This window comes from Anarhichas minor, unplaced genomic scaffold, assembly GCF_050575085.1.
Source record: "Anarhichas minor isolate MPS153535 unplaced genomic scaffold, ASM5057508v1 ptg000136l, whole genome shotgun sequence".
Taxonomy (NCBI): Eukaryota; Metazoa; Chordata; class Actinopteri; order Perciformes; family Anarhichadidae; genus Anarhichas; species Anarhichas minor.
The window spans coordinates 7,459,089-7,472,470 of record NW_027466582.1 but is presented as its reverse complement, the minus strand read 5'-3'; the positions used below and the strand labels follow the sequence as shown (position 1 = coordinate 7,472,470).

Below are 13,382 nucleotides of genomic sequence, written 5' to 3'. Positions count from 1 at the left end.
TGGTGCCATATTCTTTCCATTTTGTAATAACGGATTTAATGGTTCTCCGTTAGATCATGTGACACTAATATTGCACACAGGTGGACTATATTCAGATAGTTATGAAGTTTTTTTTTTTCATTTTGCTTTTGCAATTTTGACTATTTTATGGAGGTCCATCACAAAAAATCCAAATGAAATTTTTATTCCAGGTTGTAATGGAACAAAATAGGAAAAACACCAAGGGGGATTGATTCCTTTTGAAAGTCACTGTAATACCATATTCTGATACTGGAGAACAAAGAAGCGGTTGATGTGCAAAGTAAGAAAACCAGTGTTCATCAGCAGTCTTACATCGTATTGGGGGTTTCGGCATCATGGTGGAAATGTCCTGGGACCAGTAGAGCGGGACTGAACCTCGCACCTGGACGTATGAGGAGTAACTTCCTGCTGTGAGAGACATCACTGAGGCATCATTGATGATCTGCTCTGTCTCAACCTCATTAGCCACATCCCCCTGGAAATAATAGAAAAACACAAAGGTTGAGAAGACAAGCTCACCAAAAAGGTACGTTTCGTAGCTGTTCTGGAGCTTTCCATCACATCACACGATCCTCATCAGAAGATGGGACTTGCTAAATTCTCTAAGCTTTGTAGATGCTTAGATTTCCAATTGTTGAGCAGTTCAAGAAACTTTCTTTTAATGTTGAATTGGCAATCTGAATCCTGATCGTTTGAAGATCAAGTGATACAATCGAAAGCTTGACCGCTATTGTACTTAACTGCTTCTTCCAAGGACAATAATGAACTTCAGCTTATAAGCAAACACCGGTTAGAGGTGGCGATAGAAAATAATGGAAACAGAAACAGTTGCTGTTCAGGATCACAGGGTGTTCACCAGCAGATCAACGTGATCAAGGTCAACACGAAAAGTACTTTAATAAAGCACTCAGACATGACATGACGTACTGACCTAAATGGAACGAATCCATTAACAATAAAACAATAATTATATTAACGCCTGTGCTTATCCTGCTGTGACAAGTCAAACAGTCTCTCGTGATAAAGGCCAATCACACAGTATGCTACGATGAAGCGAAATTCCAATTTTGTATAAAAGCTACTTTACTTTCTACGACCACAACAGCAGGTAACTGTGTAAATTGTGTCCAACCTGATCTCAGGATTGCAGGATCATCTATGTTTGCTCCTACGTTTCTCCCACCTCCCACCCACACACCCCACAGACACTCATGCATAATGTAGGAGGAGGCAGCGGGTCACATTAACCCCCCCGTGATCACCCTGAGTCATCTCAATCATCCCGGTGGCCCCTCAGCTTTGCCTCCGCTATCTATTTTTTTTTCCCGTTGCCTCGGCAACAGCTGTACCTCGCAGTTGGCTCCTCTTTTGAGGAAGCGGGTCCCGGCAAATTTGCTGGAGCGCCTGGCAATGAGGGTGACGTGAACCGGTCGGCCGTAGATCAGAAGCTCTGTAGTTGGTGGGTTAAGGAGGAGGAATAATAATAATAATAATAATAATAATAATAATAATAACCACTGACAACAACACACAATCACCTGGTTACACACACACACACACACACACACACACACACACACACACACACACACACACACACACACACACACACACACACAATGTATCTTTAGTGTAGTTTTAGTTTCCACCTCTTGTATTGGGCCTCATTCAGAAATTATTATGTATTTTGCATCTTAAATCAGTAGAAACTTAACATATGCACTATTGAAAATATTATCAATATTATTAATATCATCATTATCATCCTAGACTAACCACTTTCGAGAAGTCTGTTTCTACACGTTGGCAATGTCCCACCTTTCCCCCTTATTGCTTTTTGTTTTCAAATCTTTCTTTTTTTATTTCCCGCCTGCTTCAGTGTCTCCCGATGCTCAGAATTTCTCCATTTACTCCATCTGTTGAGTCTTTTATTGCACCCATCCGTCCTCTCATGCTCTCAGATAAAAAAAAACCTGCAATGAAAGCCAAACTCTTTCCAGGAATTGTTGAAACTCAAAGTGCTCACACATTGTTTCCTTGGCAACACGGTGTCTGATAAGAGTCACAACAGTGTTGATAGCAGCACTGACTGTAAAGTGCACCGTAGATGATTAATTTATAGGCCTACTGCAACTAAAAAACACAAAATCATAATAAATTCATTAAAAATAAATTACCGATGAAAAAGAGTAACTTGTTTTGACTGAAAGGCAAAATAAATTACACTGCATGATGTGATTCATGCAAAGGAGAATTGATGGGAAATGATGGAAACCTGAACCTAAGGCAGACTTTTACCCAAATAAATCAAACTGTTTACTCAGTTCTAGCCCTAAGCCACTCCGCAGCAGTTACCCATGCATCAATACTACAAAAGCTTCTCAAAAAACCCAGAGGAAATTTATCATGTGGAGTCTAACGCTAATCCCTGGTATGCAGCTTGTGTCAAAACTACAAACTAAGAAAAAGTTACAGTAGCAGTGAAATTAAAGACGAAAAAAGGATTCAAACAAACATAAAGGAAGATGTACGTATGCATGTAAAAAATATAGGATTTGTCTTCAAAAAGAAAAGCCATGCGGCATAATTAACGATGTTGCTGCCTTCTCCCTGTAGATAACAGATGGAGTGATTATGCAAGCGCCAGTGTGTTTACATACCTATTAACCATTGCTTGATTGCCATACATTTTTGCTCAAGCCCTAAAACAAACACGAATCGCTTCTGCAGTTTACTGGTGAATCACACCCTCTCGCTCACAGTGCATTCCACGTGCTGCGATGGATGCCGAGCGCAGTTCAACAAGTGATGCTGAAGCTGAGAGATGAGAGGGAGTGCAGACAAAGAACAACATTCGGAGAGATAACGTATCATCTACTGTGCTAGTGTGTAATCACAAATCAGTCAATGCTGACAGATGTTATGTCCCAACAAGGTACTACACAGCTTGTATGGGACATTCTTTTTAAAATCCAAAAGCAACAAGTGGATCAATTAATAAAAGCAACAGCCAAACAATTCTGCAATGCATGAACGGAACTGACTTGACAACTCTCAAAGGATACTGGACTGGCCACAGAAGCCGTGGATTATATACATGAGCCAGTCATGATGCACTATGTCCTTGACTCGTTCCAGCAGCTTCCCGTTCCACACGTACTTGGAGTACGGCTCATTCTGAAGGCCGTAAACCACTGTGGCGGAAGAGTGGGAACACATAAAACCGTCGGATCATTTTACTAAAATGGGGTCAGATCAAATAATCAGTTAGAAAGCAACAAACGGAAAAGAAAACTGTGGTGATGCAGGATGTGGAACAAGAGCTTATGTTATTGAATTACAATAAACATGCCAAAAATAACTGAACACATCAGCCAAGGTAAAGTAAAGTTAATTTTTAAATATATTTTATTGGACAAAACAGGCAAACCTGCAGTATAACGGATGATTGACACCTTTGACTGTGGCAGATATCAGTTTTTCCATTTTTTTTTATGGGCATGAATGGTAGGGCTGCGCTATATGGCCAAATATTTATCACAATACAGGTCATCTCATATCTTAACAACAATATATACAAACGTTATCCCTCTCAATCATCCCTAATGACCCACTAGAAGTGAGTGGTGGTGTCTGTATCTGCAGAGACCTTGCCCTCTGCCTGCATTTCCTCTTTTCTTCTATTTTGCTGTGTTTGGGACTTTTCTAGGCGTCAGCAAAGAGCATTTGGACCCCCACTTGAGAGTGTAACTCCCTGCCAATAAGCAGGGTGTGCAGCCCATTCTCGATTCCCACTATTGCTTAGCGAATGACAAATTGAACCAATCGCTTGACTTCAACGGAGTGCGTGTGCTCATCTCGGTAGGAGACCTTTTAAGCTGTTAGCAGCCGGTCAGAGTCCTAAAGGGGTGTTTGGCTAACAGAGCTAACAGCTAACGGAACTAAGCACACAGCAGGACTGACAGCTTCTGTTCAGAGGAAGCGTTAAACAGTCAACGTGAAGCCTCCTCCAGCCAATAGAACAAACACAATGTATATAAGGACCGTATAAGGCTCTCACCTTGCGTAGGAAGACCCTCATCTTCAAAGATGTCAAAGCTGTCATGCTTGCTCTGTTTTTGTACCTCTTCCTCAGTAGAGGAAGTTGGTGACGACCACAGTTCAAAAGGCCTCTGCAGTAAAGTCAGGTTGTACTGCAGCGAATGGCTCAGGTCATAGCTGTAGCTGCAAGGTACAAAGGAAAGATCATGTGAAGCAAACAGAGCCCGTACTGTCCCATGATGAATTCAAGATTTGGCCAAACTACAATTGGAAACATCAAGTGTATTTCATGTCAGACACGACTGTGCGTTGTGACCAAAAAGAGGTATCTTGATTTGCCTTACCTGAAGTAAAAGTTGCTGGATAAGTCCACGTTCTGAAAGATCCGCACATATCTAGGAGGATTTTATTAAAAAGTCATTAAGCTTTTATATTAATAGTCTATCCGGCAACAAACTTTCAGGACATTTGTGAAGATTGACATAATACACGAATTAGAGATCTTAAAAAGCAGTAATGTTACGAGCACACTTACTGTACGTGTGGTAAATCTCTCTGTAAATTTGACCTTTTTCTGCTGCTGCCTTTAAGTTAATGTAATGGCATTAAAGTCCTACGGAAACGTTACTGGGTCCGTCCTTGTAAGATTTAATGTAAAAGTAGTGCTTAAAACATCAGATTAAAGTAAAGGGTTTCATGTCTGAAGCTTATCTTCAATACCAATGTCCTTGTCTGTGAAGACTATGGTGTGTGTTTGAGAACAAATGCGAGCGCGCACACACACACTCATACAATTGCAAAGACATGAAATTGACTGTATGTTGCAAATAGCAACTGTGCTTTTCCCTTAAAAAGTGTTTCAAACTGATTCCTAAAAGTTCTGACATTGTCAGAATTTCTATTTAATGCAATGTTCATCAAAATACTTCACCCTTTCTTGACTTGGGAGAGTGCGATTATGCCTACAAATGACTGGTGATAGTGTGTAAATGAAAACATTTGACCATCCACAAGATCTTAAACTGCACCGCTATAGGTGGGGAAACGAGGCGGTACCTTGCTTCATCGGGGTGTGTAACCCTGACCGAGTCATTGGGGATGTAGATCATGCTGGTGTCTTCAATTTTGTAGATGGAGTGGCCACCGATGTCGGCCATCTTTCTACGCTTGGTGATCAACACAATGTAGTACCCTTCGAGGAAACGTACAAACCCTGTGAAAAAACAAAAGTACACCTTTTAAATCTTTTAGAATAAACTAGTCAAATGTTTCTTTCAAGGAACATTGTTGCCAACATAACCCTGACATACTGAAGTTCAGAAAGAAAGAAAGCCTCTGAGCAAGCTGAATTCTAGGTCAACCTTTCTGTTGCCTGCGAATCAGCAACAGCCTTGAAAATACCAACAAGTAAACAACTCCATTTGAGGAGGTGGATGGAGAGAGTTTGTGTGCCATACTTCACTAGCTTACGTACAGACCATGTAGTTTTACAGAATTAAAATCTGACCCAGAAAGTAAGTCAGACATAACCGCTGATGTACTTTCTGCTTTTGATGAGCTATTATCTATTGTTGACATTCAAAACATAATAAATGGCTGTGATTATAGCTTTTTATAGCTTTTTTTAATGGTCTGTTATCATGCCCCATTAAGATCAGTAGTTTAAGTGTGCATGCTGTGCGACACAGCTTCATTATATCACTGCTAAAACTAATCTCTTCGCGGATGAATTGTGTGCCACAGATGCAATTTTGCACCTGAATAAGAAGTGCTTGTACATTCAGACTATTTAGAATCACAGATGCTCCAGTGTCATTATGCTGTAATGAGGTTCACGTTGGGTTTTCACAAATAGGCTTTCTATAATTATTGGAACACTGAATTAGCATCGAACTCGTATAACATCGTTAGAGTCACGATGGACTGTCTAAACAAAGGATCAAAATCAACGCAGAAGAACCAGAAGAATTCCTTTTATTCTTCTTCCTTGTCAGAACCTGGCACCTTTGTTACCCCACAATGCATCTTGAACCATAACAGTTGGGTCGAAGACAGCTTGGTATGTTATGCTAGTAGTGGCTAATGTAGCATGGTCCTACTTTTATTAAATATAGGACGACACTTCTTTTTTTGATGATGGTTTTAATTATGAAAAAAAACATGCAGTTTATAGGGAACAATGAAAAGCAGCATGGTGAATTCTCTAAAAAAAACACCTAGTGTGGCTTATAACATTTTGCTTTATGCTTTTCTGACTTCATTGACACATCTGTTAAATAACCTCAGTATTAGTCAATCCAAATGTGAAAAGGATTCACTGAGGCACCACTAGACTAAGGAGGACTTTAATTGGAACTGAGAGTGGCTATTCATCTGAAGCATTTAGTGTGAGTATGAGCGGGTGTTTCCAAATTTGCAAATGTGAGGTATTTTTCACAGCACAATGACAATCAACTAAGCTTGCAAGCTATGTCTTGAATGAGAGCAAACTTAATGTTCTTTCACTTTGGGTTTTGCAGAATGACAATTCCTAAGTTAGTTCATTGTGTTGCTTTCTGGTAGCGATGGGTCAGACTGACAAAACAGGCAAATGAAAGAGATTACAATTCTACTTACAACAATAGTAGTCATTATATACAGTACTAAAAAGGCACCAGTCAAAGGGTCTCTCTGGATAGACTGAACCCAACATGGCCGACACTCTCTTTTATTCCACATGACGCAGTGAAATTGGCAAATCGTGGCTCAGCGGTAAAAAGCATCTTATTTATTCAAGTAGATGTCAAAGTCATAATCTGTTTGTGTCAGTGTGACCGAGCCTGGAAGGGCCTTGCCAGTATTAGTTAACAGTTGCCAGCACCTTTCTTTGCCAGAAATGGAAATGTAAACAGCCCCACACACAAACACACACTGGATGAACTGGAAAGTAGAATGTACAGTAGGACTGTTGCAATTGTGATGTATTTTTAGCCACACTAGCAGCATGGCTCAATGGTTGAGTTAGTTAGTCAGTCGGTCAACCGATTTGGTCCAGTGGATAAATTCCCATTTGAAATGATGTTCTTTACATTCATGCTCTGCAGAGGAAGAACCCCACTGATGTTAGACAGACCCTGACTTCTCCCTAGTCGCCACCATATTTGATATTTATGGTTTTAACATTGAACTAACATAACATTAGCATGTTAGCTTTGGTGTTGTGACTTTGTTAGCATGTTAAAGTTAGCATCTACTCCCAAACCGAACTGTGTCTAAGTGCAGCTTCACAGAGCTGCTAGCATGGCTGTAGACTTGTAATCTTGTAATTTTTGTTTTAATTATTAGCTTTTTTTAAATCTTGTTTTGGTCGTGCTGGTATTACCGAGACATGACGGTTAGAAGTGAAAGTTTAGAGCCCCTTTGCAAAAGCTAATTTTAGGAGATTGAGGCAGTAGCATGTTTGAAAGAATGTTGGTTTGTTGAGGTTATGGTTTGGTTTCATTTGATTCATTAGTAGTTTTAAATTGGATTCTTATTTGGGGAGAAGTGCAAAAATGTATTAAAAGAAGAGAAAAGACCGTATTGTCATGATTTAACCATGTATTGTAGAAATGCGGAACTCCAAAGTTTCTGCAATTGTTTTCTTACAAATGAACGTTTCTATGACAAACAAATTATCTACGATCATTGACCCGTCCAGAGTACAGAAAAACAGACATTACTGGGGAATGATCAAGGCTCGATAATGACGGGTCCTGATTAAATCCCAGAGACAAGTTATGGGGACAAATTCAAACACTCCTCTGTTGTGTGTATTAGAATGTGTGTTACATGAAATGTAGGTCATGACTTGAGGACTGGTCATGCAGGGCATACATGAAACTCACAGTTCAGGCACAGCAATTACTTTCCGCGCAGCCACTGGAGTGCAAACGCCGGCGGAGGACATACAGAGTGTGATGATCAGTATCACAAACTTCTCATGTAACACAACACCTTGGATTGGATTTATGGGGCAGGCCGACAGAACAAGTTGACCTGAAAAAAATTTGAGTGACCTGTGTTTCCATGTCTTAGGTAGGGTTGTCACGATACCAAAATTATGACTTCGATACGATACCCGATACTTACGATACGATACCAGAATTCGATACAATACCACAAATACGATACTGGTATATTTATCTATAATAGTAATAAATAAAACATCTGTATGGTTCCCTTTTTTACCAGCTTGTTCCTGCTCAGCTTTTTGAACACTCAACAAATGGCATTAATATTAATGTTTAACCTCTTCGCATCTTTTGAGCCTCTCTCTTTCATATTTCCGCTGGCTTTCAAACTTTGACTGTCTGTGGGAGTGGGTGGATAAACAATGCTTAATTTACTTGCATAGTGACTTTGATATTTTCACTTCATATTTTATCTTAATTCATGGAATAATCATTTTTCCTTAACTACAAATAAAAAGAATTAGCTCAAGATCCACCCTCAGGCTCCACCAGCATGTAGCCATTTTTGCATCAATTGTTTCATTTAGTACACTTTTGTGTGCATTGTGACCTCATGATCATATAGGCTTGTCGTCAAACTAGGCTAAGGCTACTCCTGTTAGGCTGTATATGGGTGAGCTTGGGGGTGTCCATGTTTATAATCACATTTGCTTTGAAAAGTTCGGGGTGTCTGTCTGAAAGGTGCTTTGCCACGTTTGACGTGTTGCCTCCCTTGGTCTGTGTGGCTTTGAAACAAGTTTTGCAGACGGGTCTCTGTATGTCAGTGGGCTTTCCTTCACTGTCTGCAATGTAGCCAAAGTACTTCCAGATTTCACTTCTGGCATCTTTTTTTCCAACAAGCCGAGGACGGTCGGCAAAAGCTCCTGCACTTGATGCCATGTCTCCCCTGCGATCACTCGCTGTGAGTGAGCGCTGCCTGTTGCGTGTGTGAGCGCTGGGCAGCCCCGCCTCCTTGCAGTCAATGCGAGTGAGTGCGCTCTGATCGCGCGCTATTTTAATGAAGTATCGATACTAAAAATATGCAAAATCGTATCGTTTTTAACGTACGGGTACCGCGGTACCTTTTTAGTATCGATACACCGTGCAACATTAGTCTTAGGTTAACTAAAGGCCAGAGAAGAGTCAGCATTATTTTATTATTTTGTAATTAGGTCTGCAGGCCAATGTCCAACGCACAGATACACATGATATGAGCTATTCTTCCTCTCAACATGAATCAAGAATGATTCATACACTGGGATTCAACGGTTTGCCAATTCCCAGACAGTAAATCATTATTTATTGGCAGTTTTAATAATATTCTTTATTTCACCACTAATAGAAGTGTTGAAATTAAAAAGTGTTGTGGGCTGAGATAAGTTTTTAGTACAATGTAGTTTGTATATTAAATAATATAGTGTCAGCCCCCTTTAAATAGGAAGGCTTTTTGACACTGTTTTTGATCAACAGAAAAATACAAAAAATACAAAATAGTTCTAATAGGCACAATTATAGTATTATAGTTAAAGAAAACTATCCCAAACAATATTGTTATGATGTATTTTTTTGCTGATTTTGGACAAAAGGAATGGGAAATTATTAGAAATGTAAAAAAACATGCTTATTTTTGCATCTGATTACACCAGATGGTCATGATTTGAAACCTGAAAATGTACCATTAAAAGCTCCACAAAGGTAGTTGCAGGGCTAGCGGGGCTGTATTGTACTTTATTACAATGTACTCCCAGGTGTTCCTTTTATTTGATGTTTTTCCATCTCCAGCACTTACTGTAATATGCAAAACCAGGTCAATATGTACAGCTGTATAACCAATGAGTTACACGCTTACATGAGTTGCGCCCCACAATGGTTGTTGCTACGCCAGTGAAGAAGAGAGTGGAGGGACTCTACTTACCCACAATGCCAAAGGCTGAGAGAGCCCTGGACAGGCCCGAGGAACCCTTCTGGCCAATCTTGGTGCGGTTTCCCAGGTCCAGGCGGCCCAGCAACTCCCGGACCTCTTGCTGGTTATACACATGCTACAGACAAATACACACACAGATATACATGAATAAAGCTGTGAGACGCTGTTTATTTATGTACAGAATTTCCATAATGTTCATTTTACCTTGCAATAAAAGAAGAAAACAGGGCATGATGTATTTCTTTCTCAAAAGAAAAGGAGCTGCTTATGGGGGGGCTAATTATTGACTACTTAATTCAGAGCCAGTGAGACTTGTATAGAGTTTCTGTGCAATAATATGCAAATGATTAGCAGGCCTTGTTTAATCAATAGCCTTTTTCTACAAAAGGGTTGAAGATCCTCAATGAGGAAATTAAGAGAAGAATTGTAATGAATTAACAGAAGCTTTGAAAGAAATGCAAACCGACCAACAACCTTTGCATGCAAGTTATCTTCACCGGAGCCTTCTTCATCAATATCATAGATTTCACAACTTAAATTCTGCACTAAAGGTGCAACAGAAAAAAAGTCAGAAACGCACTAACCTGCTACAGTCTGAAAACAGATCTCTACAGTATTTGTTTTTTTATTTTTGGTGGAATTAAATGCAGTTCTTCTGCAAAATGCAGTCAGTATAATATCTGCAGGAATGAGAGCGTGGGGGGATATTTAGTCATGGATGCAACATAATAACAAACATCATAATCATAATCACACACAACACAAAAAATGAAATCCAAGCTCATAGATTTTTTTTTTTTTTTCTAAAAGGGACCATGTACAGTTTAAACATAAATGTCTCCATTCGATGCACTGTACCAGATTGTAGCTTAAGCTAATTTGCATCTGCAGTACCAGATCCTGGTAATGAGCAGCGGAGAAGAAAAGGGAGGCGCGTGCAGCACTCCACAGCTAAGCTGTCACCCATAATACACTTGGGACAGGCTGAGTGATTGTACAATTGTATCCGTATGTGCTGTACTGTATTACATAAGAATATACATTAGCACTGTACCAACTCTGGTGGAAAGTCAGCGCTTACCTTATCATCAATAATGACCAGGTCCTTAGGTTCTGTGCGGTCAATCTTCAGGACTCTGTGTTTGGTCTGTGCCTGATTGGTCCCCACCAAAAAATACCTCTGGAAAGAAAGATAAAAGCAATATACATTATAACTATGATACGTGATTGCAGAGCTGGTGTTTGCCGTATGGTTGCTTCTGAATATGTGCACACTGATTACAAGAATAATCCTTTTACGTGTGTGACTGCATGAGAACACAGTAGCAAAATGTGTCTTACACATTTTCTAATTTCTGTAGACATAAACAGTCTATGTACAGGCCTATTGTTAAAGTCTCACTGTCTTTAGGCCTTTTTTTCCTATAATGTGCAATGTTTTCTCTCCACAATGAGCCACCCAAGTAGAAATGAATGTACCAGAAGCCTGTGAAATTACACACAAAGGGAATCCAGACATCATATAATTGTATATGAGAATATACACTGGATTTAGAGTAGTTACAGTCCAGAGTACATTTGGGCACAGACATATTTTGTGTGCATTGTTAAGATTTGTGTCTTTCTTGTACGGCTTTTTCTTTCAAGTCATTATTTTTCTCACAATGGGTTGAGAGATGGCTTAAGATGTTCCATCTTCTAAAGACTATTACATTGGAACACCTTGTATCAGTACAGTCCGCAACCATTAGAGCTATTTTGTCCTGTTCCACAATATCAGTTCATGTCAGTTCATCCACTGTTCGGTTAAAATGGGCAGACAGAGAGGTTCAATAAGAAATTATGATAAACTGTGACAAATGTTTTTCTGCCTTAAATCTGCCATCAATCACACTGTTGTAGCACACCCTTATTTAAACACTGGTGTCATTGTAGGTCGTTGGGGAAAAAAAGGGAAAGAATTGGATTTGTTAGCAGGAAAGAAGCATGAACAAGAACTTGTCGTGATGTGTGCATATCCGCATATGTATACCTAATGTGTACAAACTTAATCAAAACCATACTAATATTTACAGATCATTTTGTCTGGTAAATTGTTATCATTCTGACTGTCTAGACACTATAATTGACACTATGGAGGTCATGGTAAATTAATATAGACAGGGGAATCCCTGGAACAGCAAATCATCGCAAAAACACTCTTTTGCTGCCATCTAGTGTTTGCTGCCATCCTACAGAAATATCGATATCCTTTATCCCCCTTATGTTTACATCTGTAAAGTTAGAAATCATAGATTACGTGTGGCTTTCTTACATCAGTAAGATTAGGAAATCCATCACTAGAGTCCACATTTCAGCAGGAGCAATAAATGCTTTTAACAAGTGATTGCTTTGGGCTGTGAATGTCAGCAATTTGAACATTTAAATGTCCTAAATATTGCTCTTACAATCAGCTCTTTGTCATGTGATGTAACTGAAAGAGGTGTTGTTGGCTACTTGCAGGTGTAACCCAAGAACCGACTGATCAGACGTGTTGCAGAAGTGACAATAACAGCATTACAGGTCATTACGGACTTACGGCTCTGGTTTCATACAGAACCATACTCTGGATCCCACTGATGGTAGCGGCTGCCTGAGGCATTTTTGTATCCCTGTATTCTCCAAACAGTCACAACCCAGGAGAGAAGACAAGCTGCTAAGCAAACAAAACACAACATACAAATCCGTTACTTCACATCATAAAATACAAAATCGACAAGGCATACTTATGTTAGGTAAACATGACACTGCTAGCCACTGGGTGCATCTTCTTTTCGTCCTATTTCCTAACTAAGCAACGTTACTTACCATTAATTTAGCAAGCTAGCTGCGTTAGCCACAATTCATCCCCAGATAAGATAATATGCATCTCCCCTGGTAGCCTAAATAACTTCTTCTTTTATTAATGAATTGTGTATGTAACCTGCCCGAGTAAATACAGCTAGCGCGTGAGTGAAATGTCACGTGACTTTGTTTTAGTCAGGTGACTGCCATGACCGAGCTCGTGTCAACTGATACGGTGGCTCGCAAAGCCCAAAAAGGATCTGAGGGCTGGAAATGCGATTAATAATTGACGCATCAAGTGCTCGATTTTGCCTTTACATTGGCAGATAACAGCTCCAAAGTGTTGTGGCAGTTATAACTGAGGATACACACCTCTTAACGCAGCAAACGTACTTTCAAGTCTCAAAGTGAAAAGTATTGTCTAGCTTCAACCTGGAAGACCCCCCCCCTCCTCCTCCCTTCCCCCTTAGTTTGTTTGTTTCTACGGTAACCGTATCGGGTGCCTATTAACAACAAACGTTAGGTTACCTAAAAGTGACGTTATTCTGGTAAACAAACGATGATAAAATGGATAAAAAGCATATAAGAATGCTCCAAAGTAA

The 13,382-nt window shown here is 39.8% G+C and overlaps 1 protein-coding gene across 2 annotated transcripts in view; it reads right to left on the bottom strand.

Annotated features, from left to right (window-relative positions):
• The window catches only part of fig4a (FIG4 phosphoinositide 5-phosphatase a), a 36,321-nt gene extending 23,341 nt beyond the window's left edge, over positions 1 to 12,980 (bottom strand). The window contains exons 1-10 of one of the 2 annotated variants that reach the window (XM_076083743.1): positions 12,805 to 12,980; positions 12,536 to 12,652; positions 11,039 to 11,137; positions 9,949 to 10,072; positions 5,119 to 5,275; positions 4,407 to 4,457; positions 4,082 to 4,245; positions 3,087 to 3,215; positions 1,371 to 1,471; positions 334 to 496 (exon numbers count right to left, since the gene is read on the bottom strand). In XM_076083743.1, coding sequence (XP_075939858.1) covers positions 334 to 496; positions 1,371 to 1,471; positions 3,087 to 3,215; positions 4,082 to 4,245; positions 4,407 to 4,457; positions 5,119 to 5,275; positions 9,949 to 10,072; positions 11,039 to 11,137; positions 12,536 to 12,598 — 1,051 coding nt within the window. In that variant the 5' untranslated portion in view covers positions 12,599 to 12,652; positions 12,805 to 12,980. The remainder of the gene's footprint in view (positions 1 to 333; positions 497 to 1,370; positions 1,472 to 3,086; positions 3,216 to 4,081; positions 4,246 to 4,406; positions 4,458 to 5,118; positions 5,276 to 9,948; positions 10,073 to 11,038; positions 11,138 to 12,535; positions 12,653 to 12,804) is intronic. The other variant, XM_076083744.1, reaches the window with a different exon arrangement.
• Positions 12,981 to 13,382: the final 402 nt, after the last annotated feature.